General features: G+C 43.0%; 1 protein-coding gene across 10 annotated transcripts in view; it reads left to right on the top strand.

Moving 5' to 3' along the window:
- Window positions 1-16,505, top strand: part of NEDD4L (NEDD4 like E3 ubiquitin protein ligase) — a 433,261-nt gene that overhangs the window by 197,484 nt on the left and 219,272 nt on the right. The window contains exon 1 of one of the 10 annotated variants that reach the window (XM_061615340.1): window positions 293-473. The exons of 8 other annotated variants lie outside the window; for them this stretch is intronic. In XM_061615340.1, the coding sequence (XP_061471324.1) occupies window positions 462-473 (12 nt within the window). In that variant the 5' untranslated portion in view covers window positions 293-461. Of the gene's footprint in view, window positions 1-292; window positions 474-772; window positions 856-16,505 lie in introns of those variants that run through there. One more of the 10 variants, XM_061615395.1, reaches the window with a different exon arrangement.

Genomic DNA, 16,505 nt, shown 5'->3' on the forward strand with positions numbered 1-16,505 from the left:
CACAAACATTAGATAGGGCAATATCTTCATTAGGACCAACTAAAATAGTGGACAAGTTTTCCAAGTCTCTTTCCAGTGTCCTCCTTTGGGCTGGATGTTAAGAAAAAATGAAGGCAGGTGGAAAAAGAAAAGCTGGCTGTGATGCTAGAACCCAAAAATCTATAGGTGGTAAGTTTTGTAAGGTTCCATCAACCTGAAATCTCTTTTGCGCTTAGCAGAGAGTATTGGTGCTTGTATTTTCAAAGGGAGCATCCCAGCATAAAGCAGGAAAGGTGGCCCGGGTTTTCAGATCTGTTTCTCACCCTGATCAGAACAAGCAGGCTCCTTGTAAAGCAGAGAGCAAAAGTAAAGGGGGAAAACATTTTAGGATGCCATTTCTTTTATTGGCCTACTTTCTTTACCTAATAGCCTGACATAGAGAAACTAACCAGGTGAGACTTTTCCTGGCATGGAGATAATGGATGGAGCTTCAGGTATTAAGTTTAGGTTGCTATTAAAGGAACAGGAGATGGGTGTTGGTGTCGGGAGGGGAGGGAAGTGCAACTTCCTAAGAGCAGTAAATCACTTTGCATTGCTTTCTTTTGTACTCAGTTTAGTGTCAGGCATGCTCTCATTCCGTAGCACAGTAGCTCGCTGTTCAGCACCTGGCCTTGTGCTATGCCAGGACAGGTTCCAGGATTTTCAAGTGCTGCTGGAGAGGTGGCACACCCATTTCAGTGGTAGGAGTGGTTTCTGTTGCTCAACTCCAAACTCTCATGTTGATTGGGGAGTGCCGCCTCTTGGCACTCTGAGGGCACGCTTCAGTCTCCCGTGGGCAGCTGGCCGGTGGTGGATGTGTCCTGGTGTTCGGGAAGGGTAAGCAAAGAAGGCTAAGAGAAGTTTGAGCTCTTGGGGATGGGGAGGTTTATGCGGGGGCGGGGGAAGAGAAGCTTCAGGAGAGAATTTAGGTTTATTGAGCATAGCTTGTGGTCAGCAGAAAAGCAGGTGGAAGAACTGACTTGAAAACTTATGCTTTTGTTAGGATCCCTTTCCTTTAAATTGGGTTGGTCAAGATGATGGATTGAAACTTATCTAAACAGTATATATGGGATCTTTCTTGTGCCTTGTGATTTCCAGCCAGATGCTGTTCAGTTCCTTGCAAATAAAGGGATTAGTAGTTCAACCTATAGTTTTGAAATCATTAACGTACTTTCACTGGCAAAGTTCTGCCTGGCTTTCCTAATGTGAAACTTTGTTTGCTAGCTAGCAAATGTGGTTTTTTGAGGGGGGAGGGAGGTGAAACTGCCCGAAAGGAACCCTTTTTGAAGAAAGAAAAAGTCATGGTTCATAGGAAGTGTGTTCACTTAGATGGAATGTTTCCAGTTCTGAATTGTTTCTTGCTTAGCTCCAGTAAGATCATGTTGTCATTCTGAGGATATTTTTATATATCTAAGTTGCAAAACTGGGGCATTTGCTCAAAAAAGTTCCAAGCGCTTATATAATCTACATAGTTTCTTCCTTTTTCTTTTTTAAATCTTAGGCTGCCTTGCATTCTTGCCAAGCATAAGTAATAGAAATATTATGTAGTCTTGCTGGGCAAACTCTTTTAGATTAAAGGCTCATTTCACATACTACACAGGCACACCAAAGTCTGCTAGTATGAATGCGCTTTCAAAAATATAGAACTTCCTGATATAGGTAGCTTTCTTATATATAGCCAGAACGTTGCTCCATCTAGTTCAATATTGTCTACACTGACTGGTAGTGACTCTCCAGGGTTTCAGACAGGTCTTTCCCAGCCCTATCTGGAGATGCCAAGGGATTAAACCTGAGACTCTGCATGCAAAGTTTAATCTCTGCTGCTGAGCTATGTCCCTTCCCCTCACAGGTGTATCTGTATGATGTACATGTTTGCAAATGTATGAGCTTGTTGGCTTTATGTTTTACCTTTTTCGGTGCCTACATAAAACTTCTGTATATCTAAAATGCAAAGTAAAAATTGGTCACACAGAGCTTGGTTGCACTTGTTACAGGTATAAATTATGTATTAGGGCACTGTTGTGGTGGTATGTTTTGTCTTTTGATCCAGTTTTTAAAGTAGAAATAACAAAATAAGCATCTATAAGTGTGCACATTCTTAAATGGCTGCCCTATAAATAGAAAATATTTTTTAACGTTAATAAGTAAGAAAGGAGGCTGTGGCCCCTGGCATACCTATGCCAGTTTAAATGCTGATGCCAGGCACGTTTGCCATTGCCTCCATTGTCTTCCATACATTAATGGTCATGGGGGGGGTGATGGGCTGCAGGTCCCTGGACTTTGGCGAACAGGTCCAGTCCTAGCTGCACCACTGCAAATTATTTATTTGTTTTAGCTATTTTTCAATACTGCTTAATCACGGAAGTTTCTAAGTGGTGTATGTAAAGATTTCAGAAAGGATGCGGTGGAAAAAATCAAAATAATCATAAAAACAGAAAACTTCCTTAAAATGCCTGTTGAAATAAAGTTAGTATGGTTATGGTTGCAAAGCAATCCGTTTTGTCTCTGAATTTTCCCTTTCTGTCAGACACTGTTCTTCTGGGACTACTACATTTGGCACAGAATCATAGGGTGGCCGCATCTTGACTTGCACAGCTTTTTGTATAAGCACAATATGTGTTGCTAACAGGACAGCACAGCATTAAGTGCAGAGTGGGTGTTCTAAGTGGGTTGAAGGAAAGCTGATGCAGGCACAGAAAATGAGGAATATGATTTGTGTCAGAGGTTGGCCTCATCAGCAGTGAGTGAGAATATCATTGTGGTGGATTCTGATGGTGCTCATCAGCATGGAAGGTTTTTCTTTATTAAAACTTCAGAAAGTTAACTTTAGATCAGCATTACTGAGAGTGGTCGTGGGCTGGAAGATGGCAAAGCTTATTTTGAACAGTGTTCTTGAAAGCTTTAGTGCTTTTATAATGGTGACTCAGAAGTAGTTGCCTGTGTAGCTAAGATGGAAATGCTTTGGATTTTTTATTTTATTTTGCTAGAACACCTCAGTGACAGCCAGTGTGGTGTAGTGGTTAAGGTGTTGGTCTATGACCTGGGAGCCCAGGGTTCGAATCCCCATACAGCCATGAAGCGCACTGGGTGACCTTGGGCCAATCACTGCCTCTCAGCCTCATGAAAACCCTATTCATAGGGTCGCCATAAGTCGGAATGAACTTGAAGGCAGTACATTTACATTTAGAACACCTCAAGTGCTATAAAAGCACCTCAGTTCCTGATTTTATGACTCTGCAGCACCTGTGTGTAGAATGGAATTGAACTGATAATGGGGGAATGTCCCATCTACATCCTTATTTGCTTGGCACTGTTAGGGATAAATTGAAACCCCCAGTGCCTGTAAAACTATAATTCACTTGTCTTACCTTAACCAGCTTGGGCTTCATGGGAAATAGAACCAAAGTGGCCTTTATATGACTCTTGATATAAAATGTCGGTTTATTTCCTGGTGACCTGACCCTTACCTACATTCCAGTGGCTCGCATAATAAAAGCCGATTTAAGCTGGAAACTTCCCTACTATGCATTTCTGTATCACATTTATGCTTATGGCCTTGCTTATTGTTACAAACGCGCCTTGCATAGAAATGTCAAACGCTATTCCAATGCCCCTCATATCCTTGACTTGTAATACTCCTTTGATATGTAAGCAGAGTAATATCATGTCTGTCTCCAGTTTAGGGTGCGCCCGGTTGCAGCTGGGCCTCCCCTCAATAGTTGCCTTTGTCTGTTCCTGCATAGTGCTTATCTCAAGGACATGCGAAATATGCAGACATAGAGTCTGAGAGATAGTCTTGATGTTTCCACTTTGTCCTTCCCCCTGTACCTCTTTACCTCCTTACATATGCCCCAAAGCTATGACAGTTGGCAATTGCTTCTTTTGTATTTTATGACGTGAACCCGATATTGTAAACTTCGGGGTAAGCCTATATAAACCATTGAACACCAATAAACGAGGTTCCCATGCTGGCCTGCTTCGGCTTGTAAGTATTGGGTCCCCTTTGCAAAGGTTTTTGTCTCGTGTTACTTGATCTCTGATAGTGGGTTCATTTGCACTCAACTCCGCACTCTTCCCGGGTGTAATAAGCGAGTTGGGGTTGACAGGGCGACTTGCGTGTTGGGTTTGGACCTAACAGCACCAAGTCTTCGAACTGAGCAGACATTCTCCCCTTGACCCCTGCTACTCTTCCGCCTTTAGTATTACAGGAATGGGAAGGAGGCTGAGGTTTCCATAAATTGCTTAGCTATGCAGAAGGGGAAATTTTGTTGTAGTCTGCTATCTCTCCTCCCCCTCCCATGCCCCTTTGGGGCAAAACTGCACTTGCTGGAATTCTCCTCTTTACACAACTAGTAAAAGGTCTGCAAATATTAAAGGTATCCTGCAATGAAGGTTCATTGGATTGAGTCAGCTATGGGAGGAACAGGATAATGGATAATGTTTGTTTGTTTATTTATTACATTTATATCCCACCTTTCCTCCAAAAAGTTCAAGGTGGCATGCAAACATGTTTCTCCCACTCCTGATTTTATGTTCGCAACAACCCTGTGAGGTAGGCTGGGCTGAGAGATAGTGACTGGCCCAAGGTCATCGGTGAGCTTCATGGTCGAGTGGGGATTTGAATCAAGGTCCCTTATCCTCCATGAATGGAGGATAATCATATGTTCCACACCCTCTCTCAGAGGCAGTATGCCTCAGCATACCAGTTGCTGGGAATCGCAGGTGGGGAGAGCGTTCTTGTGCTCAGGTCCCACTTGCAGGCTTCCCGTGAGCATCCTCTTGGACACTGTGAGAACAGGATGCTGAACTGGATGGGCCTTTGGCCTGATCCAGCAGGGCTCTTCTTATTTTCTTATATCCAGGTGAGTCACAGAGTGCAGATTCTTGAAGGAGGGACTCCGGGTGAGTCACAGGTCTTGGTATTCACAGGAGCTGGATCCAGGCAAATCATGTGCAGCTGGAAAGAGGTGGAGGGCAAAGAAGGTGAGCCCTTCTCCTTTGGATTGTGGCTATCCAAGATGCCTGGGGAGGTTTCTTAAAGGAAAGCAGGGCTCCTGCACCACTAATACCTTGTACAGAAGAGGTGCCAGAGGGTGAGGTTTGTTTGCACTGCAGGTAACAAGTTTCCTTGGCAAGTGGCTGGTTCTGCTTCACTGAAGGAGTTTAAACATAATCAGGATGCATTTCAAGATACCTGTGCGGAGCAGGAGTTGGGACTAACATGAGCTGTAAGGTCTCGTCTAATTCTAAATTTTGCATTTCAGTGTTGTAGGAAAATGATGTCCTGCTACTATTTCTTTTTTTTAACCAAAAGAACACACATGCCCCTATGCACTTCTACATCAGTGCAAGGCAGGCAGAGCTGATGAATGGTCAAATGCCTTCAGCAACAAGTTGTGGTAGGAAGAGCTGAAACTGCAGCCCTTGGTGTGAGAATAAGCCTGTTAGGTGTACATAGCGGTGTTCAGTCATTGGAAAATAGTGAAGACTATGCTCCCATGGCTGAAGAAAATGTAACTGTGTTAGTATCCAGGGAAAGTAGGGCGAGGAGCAACCTGGCAAGGGAAAACACAACAAAGCAACGATCAAGCATCGGACATAGAAAGCTGCCTTACACCGAATCAGACCTGTTAGTCCATATAGTTCAGTATTGTCAGCACTGACAGTCAGAGGCTCTCTGGGGTTTCAGGCAGAGGATATTCCCAGCCCTACCTGGAGATGCTGGGGACTGAACCTGGGATCTTCTGCATGCAAAGCAGATGCTCTACCACTGAGCTGTGGCTGCCCTGCCTCCCTCCACAAACGTGTTCATTGGTAGGGATGGAGACCACCACTGCTATTTAACTGGTCACCTAAGCTTTGTTGGGCAAGAATACAGCTTGTGTGACACCAACCAGGTCTGGTGAAAAGAGGGAAACTGCAAGGAGAATCAACCACTGGAAGCCACCTTGCACCAATAGGCCAGAACAGGTCAGGTGACATTCTCTGGCCCCTGTAGAAACTCCTGGGTCAGGAGTGGTTTAATAATCAATCCCTCTATCAATCCCTCTAACCAGGGAACTCTGGGAATTGTAGTTCTATGAGGGGAATAGGGGTCTCCTAACAACTCTCAGTATGCTTAATAAACTGCAGTTCCCAGGATTCTTTGGGGGAAGCCATGGCTTTTTCAAGTGTGCTTTACATGTATTGTGTAGATGAGACCTTCTGTTAAACAACAGCTTCTTGTCTTCCTGCTTTGTCTCACCTTGTCCTTGACTGCATAGGACCATTTATTGATTAGAGTCTGTTAATTGTTGGATACAAGTAGATCCAAGGGGCAATTTCCGAGTGATACAGCTGGTGCTCTCTTGTAAGTGATGTCCTGGAAAGAGTAGCTTAAAGTAATTGTCTGAAATAATAGAGCTGTCATCGCCAATTGATCTGACTATTTATATTGATTGTCTGCCAGAAGCATTTTTTTAAAAACGGAATAGGCTAATTTTTAATCTAACCAGTGGGGGAAAACATTGGTGGCCAGGGCTTGGAAAGCAAGGAGTACAGGCAGCTGCTTCAAGAGCCACAGCTGATCTGAGGTGCCGTTAAATGGTAGAAAATTTCATTTTCTTCTTCTTGTTGTGAGGAAGAACACAGCTTTTCTGCCTCAGGGGGCTGACCCAAGACATTTTGGTGACTGAAGGTATCAATGTGTTATTTCCTGGAGGGAACTTGAGCTTTATTCCTTTTTAAATACTTTTTTTTTTGCATTAATCGGGTCTAATTTCCCATATATCTCTTTCTCCCCTGCTCCTCTCAGTAATAATATTTATTTATTTAAGAATTTCTACCCTGTTGCTCTTCAGCCAAAACATCTCCCAGAACAAATTACAGACACAAAAGAAATGGGATTGGTAGGGAGAAGGAAATGAGAAAACGGAGGTACGGGTTCTTTGTTATATTGTAGTAGTATTAATTATGTAGTTATACAGTATTATTATTATTAAGAGTAGTAGTTCTTATGAACTGCCTTTCGGCCCCCAAGATGATATATGGTTATTAACACCATCCCACCATACATATAAGAAATATATAATCTCACCTACCCCACCACATCCACACAGAACGAATGAAGATAAGAACGTCTGAAACTGTTTTATAATGAAACAGATTATTGCTTCATCTAGCTATCATTCACTGCTGCTTACCAGCGATCTTGGGACCAGAACTTTCCCAGCATTACTAGATGTGACCCTTGTATTAGAGATTGGACGTTTTGAACCCAAGAACTTCTGTGTGCAAAGTGTCACTGAACTTTGGGCCTTCTCATATAAACTCTATATTTTTGAAAATGGGTTTGGTTTATACTGTGTCAGACTGTTCGCTCATCTAACCCAGTACTGTCTACTCTGACCAGTAGAGGTTGTCTAGCTTGAGTCTGAAACCTTCCTGCTTCCTGGACCCTTTTTTTTAAAACTGGAGATGCAAGAGTCTAAAAAGCTGTGACTTCCTTTGTATTTGGAGCATGTGCATATCTGTATGGTTGAAGCTATCTGCCTCTGTATGTGAACCTTCTGGCTTTGGGTCCTGAGAGTAATCCTCAAACACTGCTGCCTAAAAAGTTTCATTGAACTGCCAACTTTTATGGCTTATATGATGGCTTCCTAAACTGTGGTCTGCGAGCTTCATTCAGGTGGTCTGCAGCCTCTCTATGAAAATACAATTAAAAATCATACAGTATCTAGTACAGGAAATTGCAATTGCTGCAACAGGCAGAAAAAATAAGTGGCTTGCTAAGCTACTCACCAATTTTCACATGGTCCATTAGGAAAAAGGTTTGGGAACCATTGGCTTATATAGATCAACTGAGCAGCAGATCAAGCACCATTCATTCAGAGTATGAACTCTGAAGCTTAAGTAATTGTTACACATCTCAGTTGAGCAATGAAACCTGCTGGGTGGTCAGAAGCAAGCTACTGCCTCTCAGCCATGGTCCACCCTCTCCGTATGAAAATAGTACTCGTCTCATCTTAGAAGGTGTCACAAGAATTAATGCAGAGCTGGGCAAGCTGTGGCCCTTGGGCCAATTTCATATGGCCTTTGGTAAAGAGGGAAAAATGGGAAGGGGTAGCAGAGAGAGGGAAAGAAAAGGGGTGTCTGATAGAGAAAATGTGGTGATCCCACCCCCTTTTGGTTATGAACCTGCTCACTTTTGACTGTCACCACCCACTGCTGGTAAGTGGCCCCCAGTTTATTACACCTGGAGGAATGTGGCCCTCGCCATCAAAAAAAGGTTCAGCCCCCTTGAACACTTTCAACCTGTGTGGTGTAGTGCGCAGAATGTTGGATTAAGATCCAGGAAACCAGGGTTCAAATCCATGATCAGCCATGAAGCTCGCTGGGTGACATTGGGCCAATATCTGTCTCTCAGCCTAACATACCGCACAGGGTGGTTGTGAGGATAAAACGGGGGAAGGGGACAACCATGTACGCCACCTTGAGCTCCTTGGAGGGGAGGTGGGATATAAATGAAATAAATAATTAAAACATGCTACAATTTTTTAGAATGAGGAATGAAACAGCCCTTCCCCCATGTTTGATAATTGCTGAACATGGAAGTCCCATTGAAGTATAATCGTTGCTGCTGTTACTATTATTATTGCGGCCATCACTGCCTAAGCAGAGATTCTCTAATTTCCCTCCCCAAGTAGCTTCCTCTTTATACCTGTGATGCACATGAAAACTAGGAGCAAGGAGTTTCCATCCTTCATAGACTTGGAAAGAGAGCTGTTTGTAATTATATAAGTGGTGCTCCTGAGGTATGTGTGAACAGAAGGTAACCTCTGAAGCAATCTTTCTTACTTATATTTTCTCTCTCTCTCTGTCTCTCTCTCTCGTTGGTTGAATTGTTGCCCTCTTTATGTTGAAATATACTCTTATGCAGGCACTCTTCATGTACATGACATCCAATTAGGATAATTGCTGATTATATGTCAGCTTTGTCCCCTCAGAAATTAAAGTTATTTAATGCCCTTTAGATATACAGCACGTTGAGCATTGGTCATGCAAAGAAATAAGCACCAAATTTTAAGCATTCCTTGTGACACTTTTCTCCCCTCTGAGTGCACAAGTTCAAGCAGAGACTAAGGCAGGGTTGGCTTCCCCCAAAGAATACTGGGAACTGTAGTTTAAGGGTGCTGAGAGTTGTTAGGAGACCCCTCTTCTCTTCACAGAGCTTTAGGGTCGTCTTATGTTCTTAGGGTGGGGCTCAATATCTCAAGGCTTTCTTTTTTTAAAAAAAACCCAGAACCTGAAGTCTGCCGGATCTCAGCAATTGATTTTCACACCACATGGCTCGCCGTTCTGTCAAGGCACCCAAGGTGGTTTACCATTTAGAATTCTAAAAGAAATAAATGGTACAAAATGTAGAGCAAGAGTTCTCTCAGGAGCTGAAGGCACAAGTCTTCGGGCCTAGATATCTGGCTTCCCTCAGGATACACAAGTAAGCAGCCACAGAGAAGATGGGAGAAGTGCTGCCCTCATGTTGACTGTTGCTCCATGGAGCATATGCAGGTGCCTGGCAACCGCTATGTTCTTGGCAGACAGCAAAAATGGGAGGGTGGTTGAACACCTGCCAGGAGGAAATTTATGATTAGGTGTTCAGCTCTGTCGGTTCACAAGTTCTACAGGTTCATCTTGTCCCTTTTAAAAAAAAAAAAAACCCTCTTTAAAACTTTGGAGATTTTCGCTTGGACAAAGGTGGGACAGCGATGGAATTCTAACTCATGAAGAATTCCCACCCAGCCACCCACCTCAGCTTCCATGGAAGAAAGAAGCAGCCAGTATATTTTGTCAAATTGGCTCCTCATGGGCCATTACTCACCACTGAGCACCCAGGCCAAGAGGAGATGAGCCAAAGAAAAATATGACACATGTGTATCATATATTTTGTGTGTGTGTTTTAAATATACATTGTGAGCTTCAGGTATTTAATGCACCATTTCAAAATCCAACTGAGTGGGTCTATTTAAATGTTTAAATACTGAGGGGCACCATTTAAAATAACCAGGTGCCCCCAACACCGCCAGATCCACCCTTGGGGATGCATTAGTTATCTACAAGGTGTTTTTTTTGGGGGGGGGCAAAATAGTTCTGCTGTATTAGGAGGCCTGAGAGTAGAATAGGCCCTTCCAATTTCTGGTAGGTATAGACCAGGTGTGGGGAACCTTTGGCCCTCCAGATGTTGCTGAACTACAGCTCCCATCATCCCTGGCTAGGGTTGCCAAGTCTCTGGCTTTCACCTGGAGATTCTGTTTTTTGGTGTATTCTCTGGGTGAGTCACCCTAATTTCTGAACTCTTAGCTTTAATTTTTTTTAAAAAAATCAAGTTCCTGAGTGGTCTGGTTCAAGAGATATAAACCAAACAGTCAGCCATCCCCCTGCAACTTCTGTTAAATGAGCTAACAGCTGGCTGCTCAAATCCTGCCGTTTCAGGTGTTTAACCAATAAGTAAAGTCAATGTTGTGATTGATGAGGGATTTGTTGACCTCCAGGCAATGCTTAGAACCCATTATAAGTCCTAAAAATAGCTTCCTTTTCCTGCTTCTCTGCACATCACATGAGCTGAGTAAGTCTATAGCGTTCAACAGCAGCAAGAATGCCCTTTTCTCTGTGTGCACTGTACAGTAATTGAGCAGGAGATCTAGAACAGAAGATTACAGCAGGATCTTGTTAGATATGCACATTAAACAATTTTAGTTATGACTATAATAAAAGTGTACATGCAGGGTTTTTAATTACTTGCAAAAATTGTATATTATCTTTCAAATAATTTTTGAACAGGAACTTAAAAAGTGTACATGCATCTTATGATGTCATTACAATGTGTTATACTTCTCTAATTATAAGGAGTCAAACGAGTTTAAATTTCCTGGGGCTGTTGAAGAGGGCAGTTTGTTTGTCTAATTCATAGCCTGTTTTGAAAACCTTCCCAATATGAAGCTTTAGTCCTATACTCACTTTTCTGGGAGTTAAACTGCAATATTAATCCCACATACCTGAGAGTAAACCCCATTGAATTCAGTAGGACTTACTTTTGACATGGTTAGGATTGTGATGTAAATCAATGGGACTTGAACACAGCAATCTCTCACTTCTCCTCCAATCCTATTTTCTTAAGCAGTTAGGAAGGACTTACTTAGGTGTCACTGCTTTTATTTGGTAGGAAACTGATAGTTTTTTTAAAAACTTCTGCAATGACCAACTGGTTTTGACAATAAACTATGACATGGGTAATACGTAGTTTTACATCTCCAGTGTGTGTATATATATATGGAGTCTTTCCAACAACCCTGTGAGGTAAGGTGGCCACCTGGAAACCAAGGCAGTTGACAACAAATATTTGTGCTATTACTTCGAGTGCAATTGCAGTGGATTGTACAGGGAATTTGTTAAACTGAATCTGTCTGCACTTTGTTATTGTATATAAATTTTCGATTTGGTTTGTGATGGCTTTTAGTCAAATACAATAAAATGAACCTGACCGGTAACAAGAAATAAATCCCTTTAAAATCCAATAACCCTGAAAACAAGTATGGAATATAGAAATGGACTGCCTTTAAGTCGATTCCGACTTATGGCAACCCTATGAACAGTGTTTTCATGGTAAGCGGTATTCAGAGGTGGTTTACCATTGCCTTCCTCTGAGGCTGAGGCAGTGACTGGCCCAAGGACACCCAGTGAGCTTCATGGCTGTGTGGGGATTCGAACCCTGGTATCCCAGGTCGTAGTCCAACACTTGAACCACTACGCCACACTGGCTTTCAAAAACAAGTATAAACAGTTGCAAAACAGCTTAAAGTGACATGATTCTGAATTTTGAGTTGGGTGAGTGAAGTTCCTTTGAGTCAGCTCCATTGAATACATTGGGACTTGCTTTTGGGTAAACATGCATAGGATTACACTATAAACATCTTTATGGGTCGTGTAAATAATAGTCATCTTTGACATTAATGCTTATATAAATATTTCTTCATATTATGTCTCTGTGTATTTAATTTCACACTATGGTTGTACATTTTTTCTTCCTCTCCATTTAAGTACAGTATAGCCTTCTTCCTTGGGTGGTCATGGTCCCTCTCTGTTGCTTTCACCCTGAGGGGCAGATTAGGTTGAGAGATGTTGGATAGCCGTTGGTCATCCAGTAAGCTTTGTAGCTGATTTCCATTAAAAAAAAAATTTAAAATGATTTATATGCAGGCGAAGCTTTTGAAGTAATACAGGTTCACACAAAGCACATCCAACTCTAATTTAAAGCACATGATTCCCCAAAAGAACCCTGGGAATTGTAGTTTCCCCCTCACAATTATTGTTCCTACCACCCTTAACAAACTACAGTTCCCAGGATCCTGTAGTGGGATTCATGTGCTTCATATGTGTGTTGAATGTTCTTTAAATGCATGCGTGGATCTTCCCTAGGTATGCTGTGCATTGATTAGTGAATTGAAAAGAATTTTCTTTTAAAACACTTTTTTTTAACAGGGGAAGGGTTGTAGCTCAGTGGCAGGGCACATGCTTTGCATGCAAAGGTCCAAAATACAATATCTGGAAAATACTATTGGGTGGAATCCTGGAGAGCCAATGCTAGTCCGTGTTGTCAGTACTGACCTAGATGGTACCAAATGGCCTGAGTTGGTATAAGGAAGATTCCTGTGTTCCCAAAAGAAGAAGGAGACCCAAGGGCCACATTGACTCTGAACTTCATTTATGTATTTTATTTACAACATTTATATACCACTTTATTGTAAATAAAACCCAAAGCAGTTTACAGAAAAGAAATTAAAACAATAATATTATTGGTAAAAACAGTTAGACAGGTATTTACAAACATTCAAAATGATAAAACCAACACGGAGTTAAAAACAGATTTAAAAAAAGCTTCTCCGTGCCTGGGTAGGCTTGCACGAACAAAATGTTTTTAGCAGGTGCCAAAATTAGTACAATGAAGGTGCCTGCCTAATGTCAATAGGCAGGGAGTTTCAAAGTGTAGGTGCTGCCACACTAAGGGATCAATTTCTTACAAGAGCAGAGCAAGTACTATGTGGCACCTGTAAAATGGAAAACACTCATTGAACTTGGCCTGGTAGCAAATTAGCAACCAGTTCAGATTTCAGAGCAGAGGAAGAATATAATAATAATAATAATAATATTTAATTTGTTTGTCGCCTATCTGGCAATTAGCCACTCTAGGCGACGTACATTAAAATGAGATAAAATACAAAAATTTCAAATGCAATCACATAACAATAAATAAAATATTGGACAGTCATCGATACATATAAAAACAGTTATATTAGCAGCATACGACAGATGACAAATCATGGAGATTTACCCGTCCCAAGGACCTCATAGGCCTGTTGGAATAGCCACGTCTTCAGGGCCTTGCGGAATATGTCTAGGGAAGGGGCATGTCGGAGATCACATGGGAGGGAGTTCCAGAGAGTGGGGGCCACCACAGAAAAGGCTCTCTCCCTAGTACCCACCAACCTAACTGTTTTGGTTGGCAGGATTGAGAGAAAGCCTTGTGTGGCTGATCTAGTTGGGCGGCATAGTTGGTGGCGGTGGAGGCGCTCTTTCAGGTAAGCAGGGCCGAAACCGTTTAGGGTTTTAAAGGTTAATACCAACACCTTGAATCGGGCTCGGAAGACAACTGGCAGCCAGTGTAGATCAAGTAATACTGGCGTAATGTGGTCCCGGCGGCGGCTGTTGGTAAGTAAGCGCGCCACTGCATTCTGTATAAGTTGTAATTTCCGGGTCGTTTTCAAGGGTAACCCCACGTAAAGCGCATTACAGTAGTCTAATCGAGAGATGACCAGGGCATGTACCACGAGCGAGAGCTGTTGAACAGGGAAGTAGGGTTGCAGCTTACGTATAAGATGTAATTGATACCAAGCTGCCCGGCTCACAGCTGAAATCTGAGCCTCCATGGACAGCCTGGAATCAAGAACAACTCCGAGGCTGCGGACCTGGTCCTGTAGGGGCATCTTCACCCCATCAAACACCAGGTCAACATCTCCTAACCCTCCCTTGTCTCCCACAAGTAGTACCTCGGTCTTATCAGGGTTCAACTTCAACCTGTTCCTGCCCATCCATCCACTCATGGATTTCAGGCACTTGGACATGGTCTCCACAGCCCTCTCCGGTGAAGATTTAAATGAGAGATAGAGCTGAGTGTCATCCGCATATTGGTGACACTGCAGCCCAAATCTCCTGATGATCTCTCCCAGCGGCTTTACATAGATGTTAAATAGCATGGGAGAGAGGATAGAGCCCTGTGGCACACCACAATTGAGAGGCCAAGGGTCTGAAACCTCCTCCCCCAATGCTACCTGTTGGCGCCTATCAGAGAGAAAGGACTGGAACCACCGTAAAACTGTGCCTCCCAATCCCAAACTCTCCAGGCGATCTAAAAGGATACCGTGGTCTACGGTATCAAAAGCCGCTGAGAGATCCAGGAGGACAAGGAAGGTGAATTCTCCCTTATCCAATGCCCTCCTCATATCATCCACCAGAGCGACCAAGGCTGTTTCAGTTCCATGTCCAGTCCTGAAACCCGATTGGTATGGATCAAGATAATCCGTTTCATCCAAGTGTGTCTGCAACTGATTTGCCACCACTCTCTCAATGACCTTGCCCAAGAATGGTAAGTTTGAAATTGGGCGGAAGTTGTTTAAGATCTGGGGATCCAAGGAGGACTTCTTTAAGATGGGTTTTATAATAGCCTCCTTGAAGGCTAGTGGCATAACACCCTCTTGCAAGGATGCATTAACCATTGCCTTGATCCCCTCACCCAATTTCTCTTTACAGCTCATAAGGAGCCATGATGGGCAAGGGTCATTTAGACAAGTGGTAGGCTTTACAGATGAGAGCACCTTGTCCACATCCTCAGAAGAAAGAGGTCGAAATCGATCCCATTTGACCGGTTTGCAACTGGTCAACTCTAGTTCACTCACTGTATCCACGGCGTACGGAATCGAGCTCCTCAGGTGCTCGATTTTATCAGCAAAGTGCTTTGCCAATTTGTCACAGGAGGCCTTAGACTGTTCCAAGGGTTCCTGAGCAACTGGACCGACCAGGCTTCGGACCACTTGGAACAACCTCCTGGGACAGCACTCTGCTGACGCAATTATGTGCTGACAGGGTCTCACTCATATCAGCAATTGTGCTGCAGCATTCTGTACTAACTGTAGCACCTGGGTCATGTTGTGCTGCATGGGGATTTCTGTGACCTTGGCTGATTAGCTGTCAGGATTCTCTTAGTTTTGGTTTTTGCTTAGGAACACTGACTGGTTGTGAAATGCTGAGTTTTCTGCCTTACTCATAGGAATCTTGTGGTTGATATTGTACTGCATTTAGGAAGCCATCACTGGTCTTTTTTTTTCTATTTGCATTTCATTTTGCTCTGTCCTTACTCCCTTGCATCCATAAAAGCAACAGCAGCAGTTCCATGTGCTCAGCTCAACCCCCTTAAACCCACTGATGATACACCTTGTTGGTTGCATGACAGTTTGTTTCTTGCCCAATAGTGGTAAAAGAGAATTCACATACTGGGAAGTGTGGCTGCAATTGCTGCTGTTCCCAAGTTACTGCCTGTGTAGACCAAACCATGGGTGTTTTCTCTCTGTCAATTATTACTCACTGGAGTTGGGTTTGCTGTCAAAGTGCGTTTATAGCAGCCCACAGGGTAGGCAGAAAATGCTAGAGAATATTTTTACTCTTACTTATTTCTCAAACCTCTCTCTGCAATGAAGGGTCAAGTCTATAAAGAAGTTTGGAGCAGCCACATTAAAAGGCAGGGGCAGGGCATTCCAGGCAGGAGGTTGCCCAACTCTGCTTTGATATGGATATCTTTGCAGAGGATCCCTAGTCAAGTCTTACCAACAGCACAATCCAAACCTTATCTACTCAGAAGTCCTATTGAGTTCTATGGAGCTTTGTTCCTTAGTAAGTGTGTTTAGAATTGCATCCTTCAGGGCATCCATCTTTACTCTTGAGTGCTCTCATCTAATGTTTCCAGAACATTAGGCTCCCTTCCTACAATGGCCTTCTGGTGACTGGTCTGGCCTGAGGACACTTAAACCCTTCTTGCCAGAAGCAAGTAGGCTAGACTAAATGTTCCCTACCCAGGCTCCCTAAGCAGGTGAGAAGGAATGATCCCTTCAGGTGGACCTGGGAACACCCTATTTTAGCGAAGACTTCTATATTAATTATCCATTAGATTTTTTTTTGTTTGAATAGTGTGCTCCAAGCAACTGTGGTTAATGCTTGTGTATCATGTTTAATGACATCACCAGGTCCCCCTCCTGAAATCTCAGAGTTTGGGAGTCTTCTGACTTCTAGGCTGATGGGAGTTGTAGTTCAGCAACACCAGGAAGCCCAACGCTTCCTCACACCTGGTATAAGAAGCTTAGCCCTTGGCAAAAGCTTTGTATTATCCGCAAGATACACTTAAAATT

Source organism: Rhineura floridana, chromosome 1, assembly GCF_030035675.1.
Source record: "Rhineura floridana isolate rRhiFlo1 chromosome 1, rRhiFlo1.hap2, whole genome shotgun sequence".
Lineage (NCBI taxonomy): Eukaryota > Metazoa > Chordata > Lepidosauria > Squamata > Rhineuridae > Rhineura > Rhineura floridana.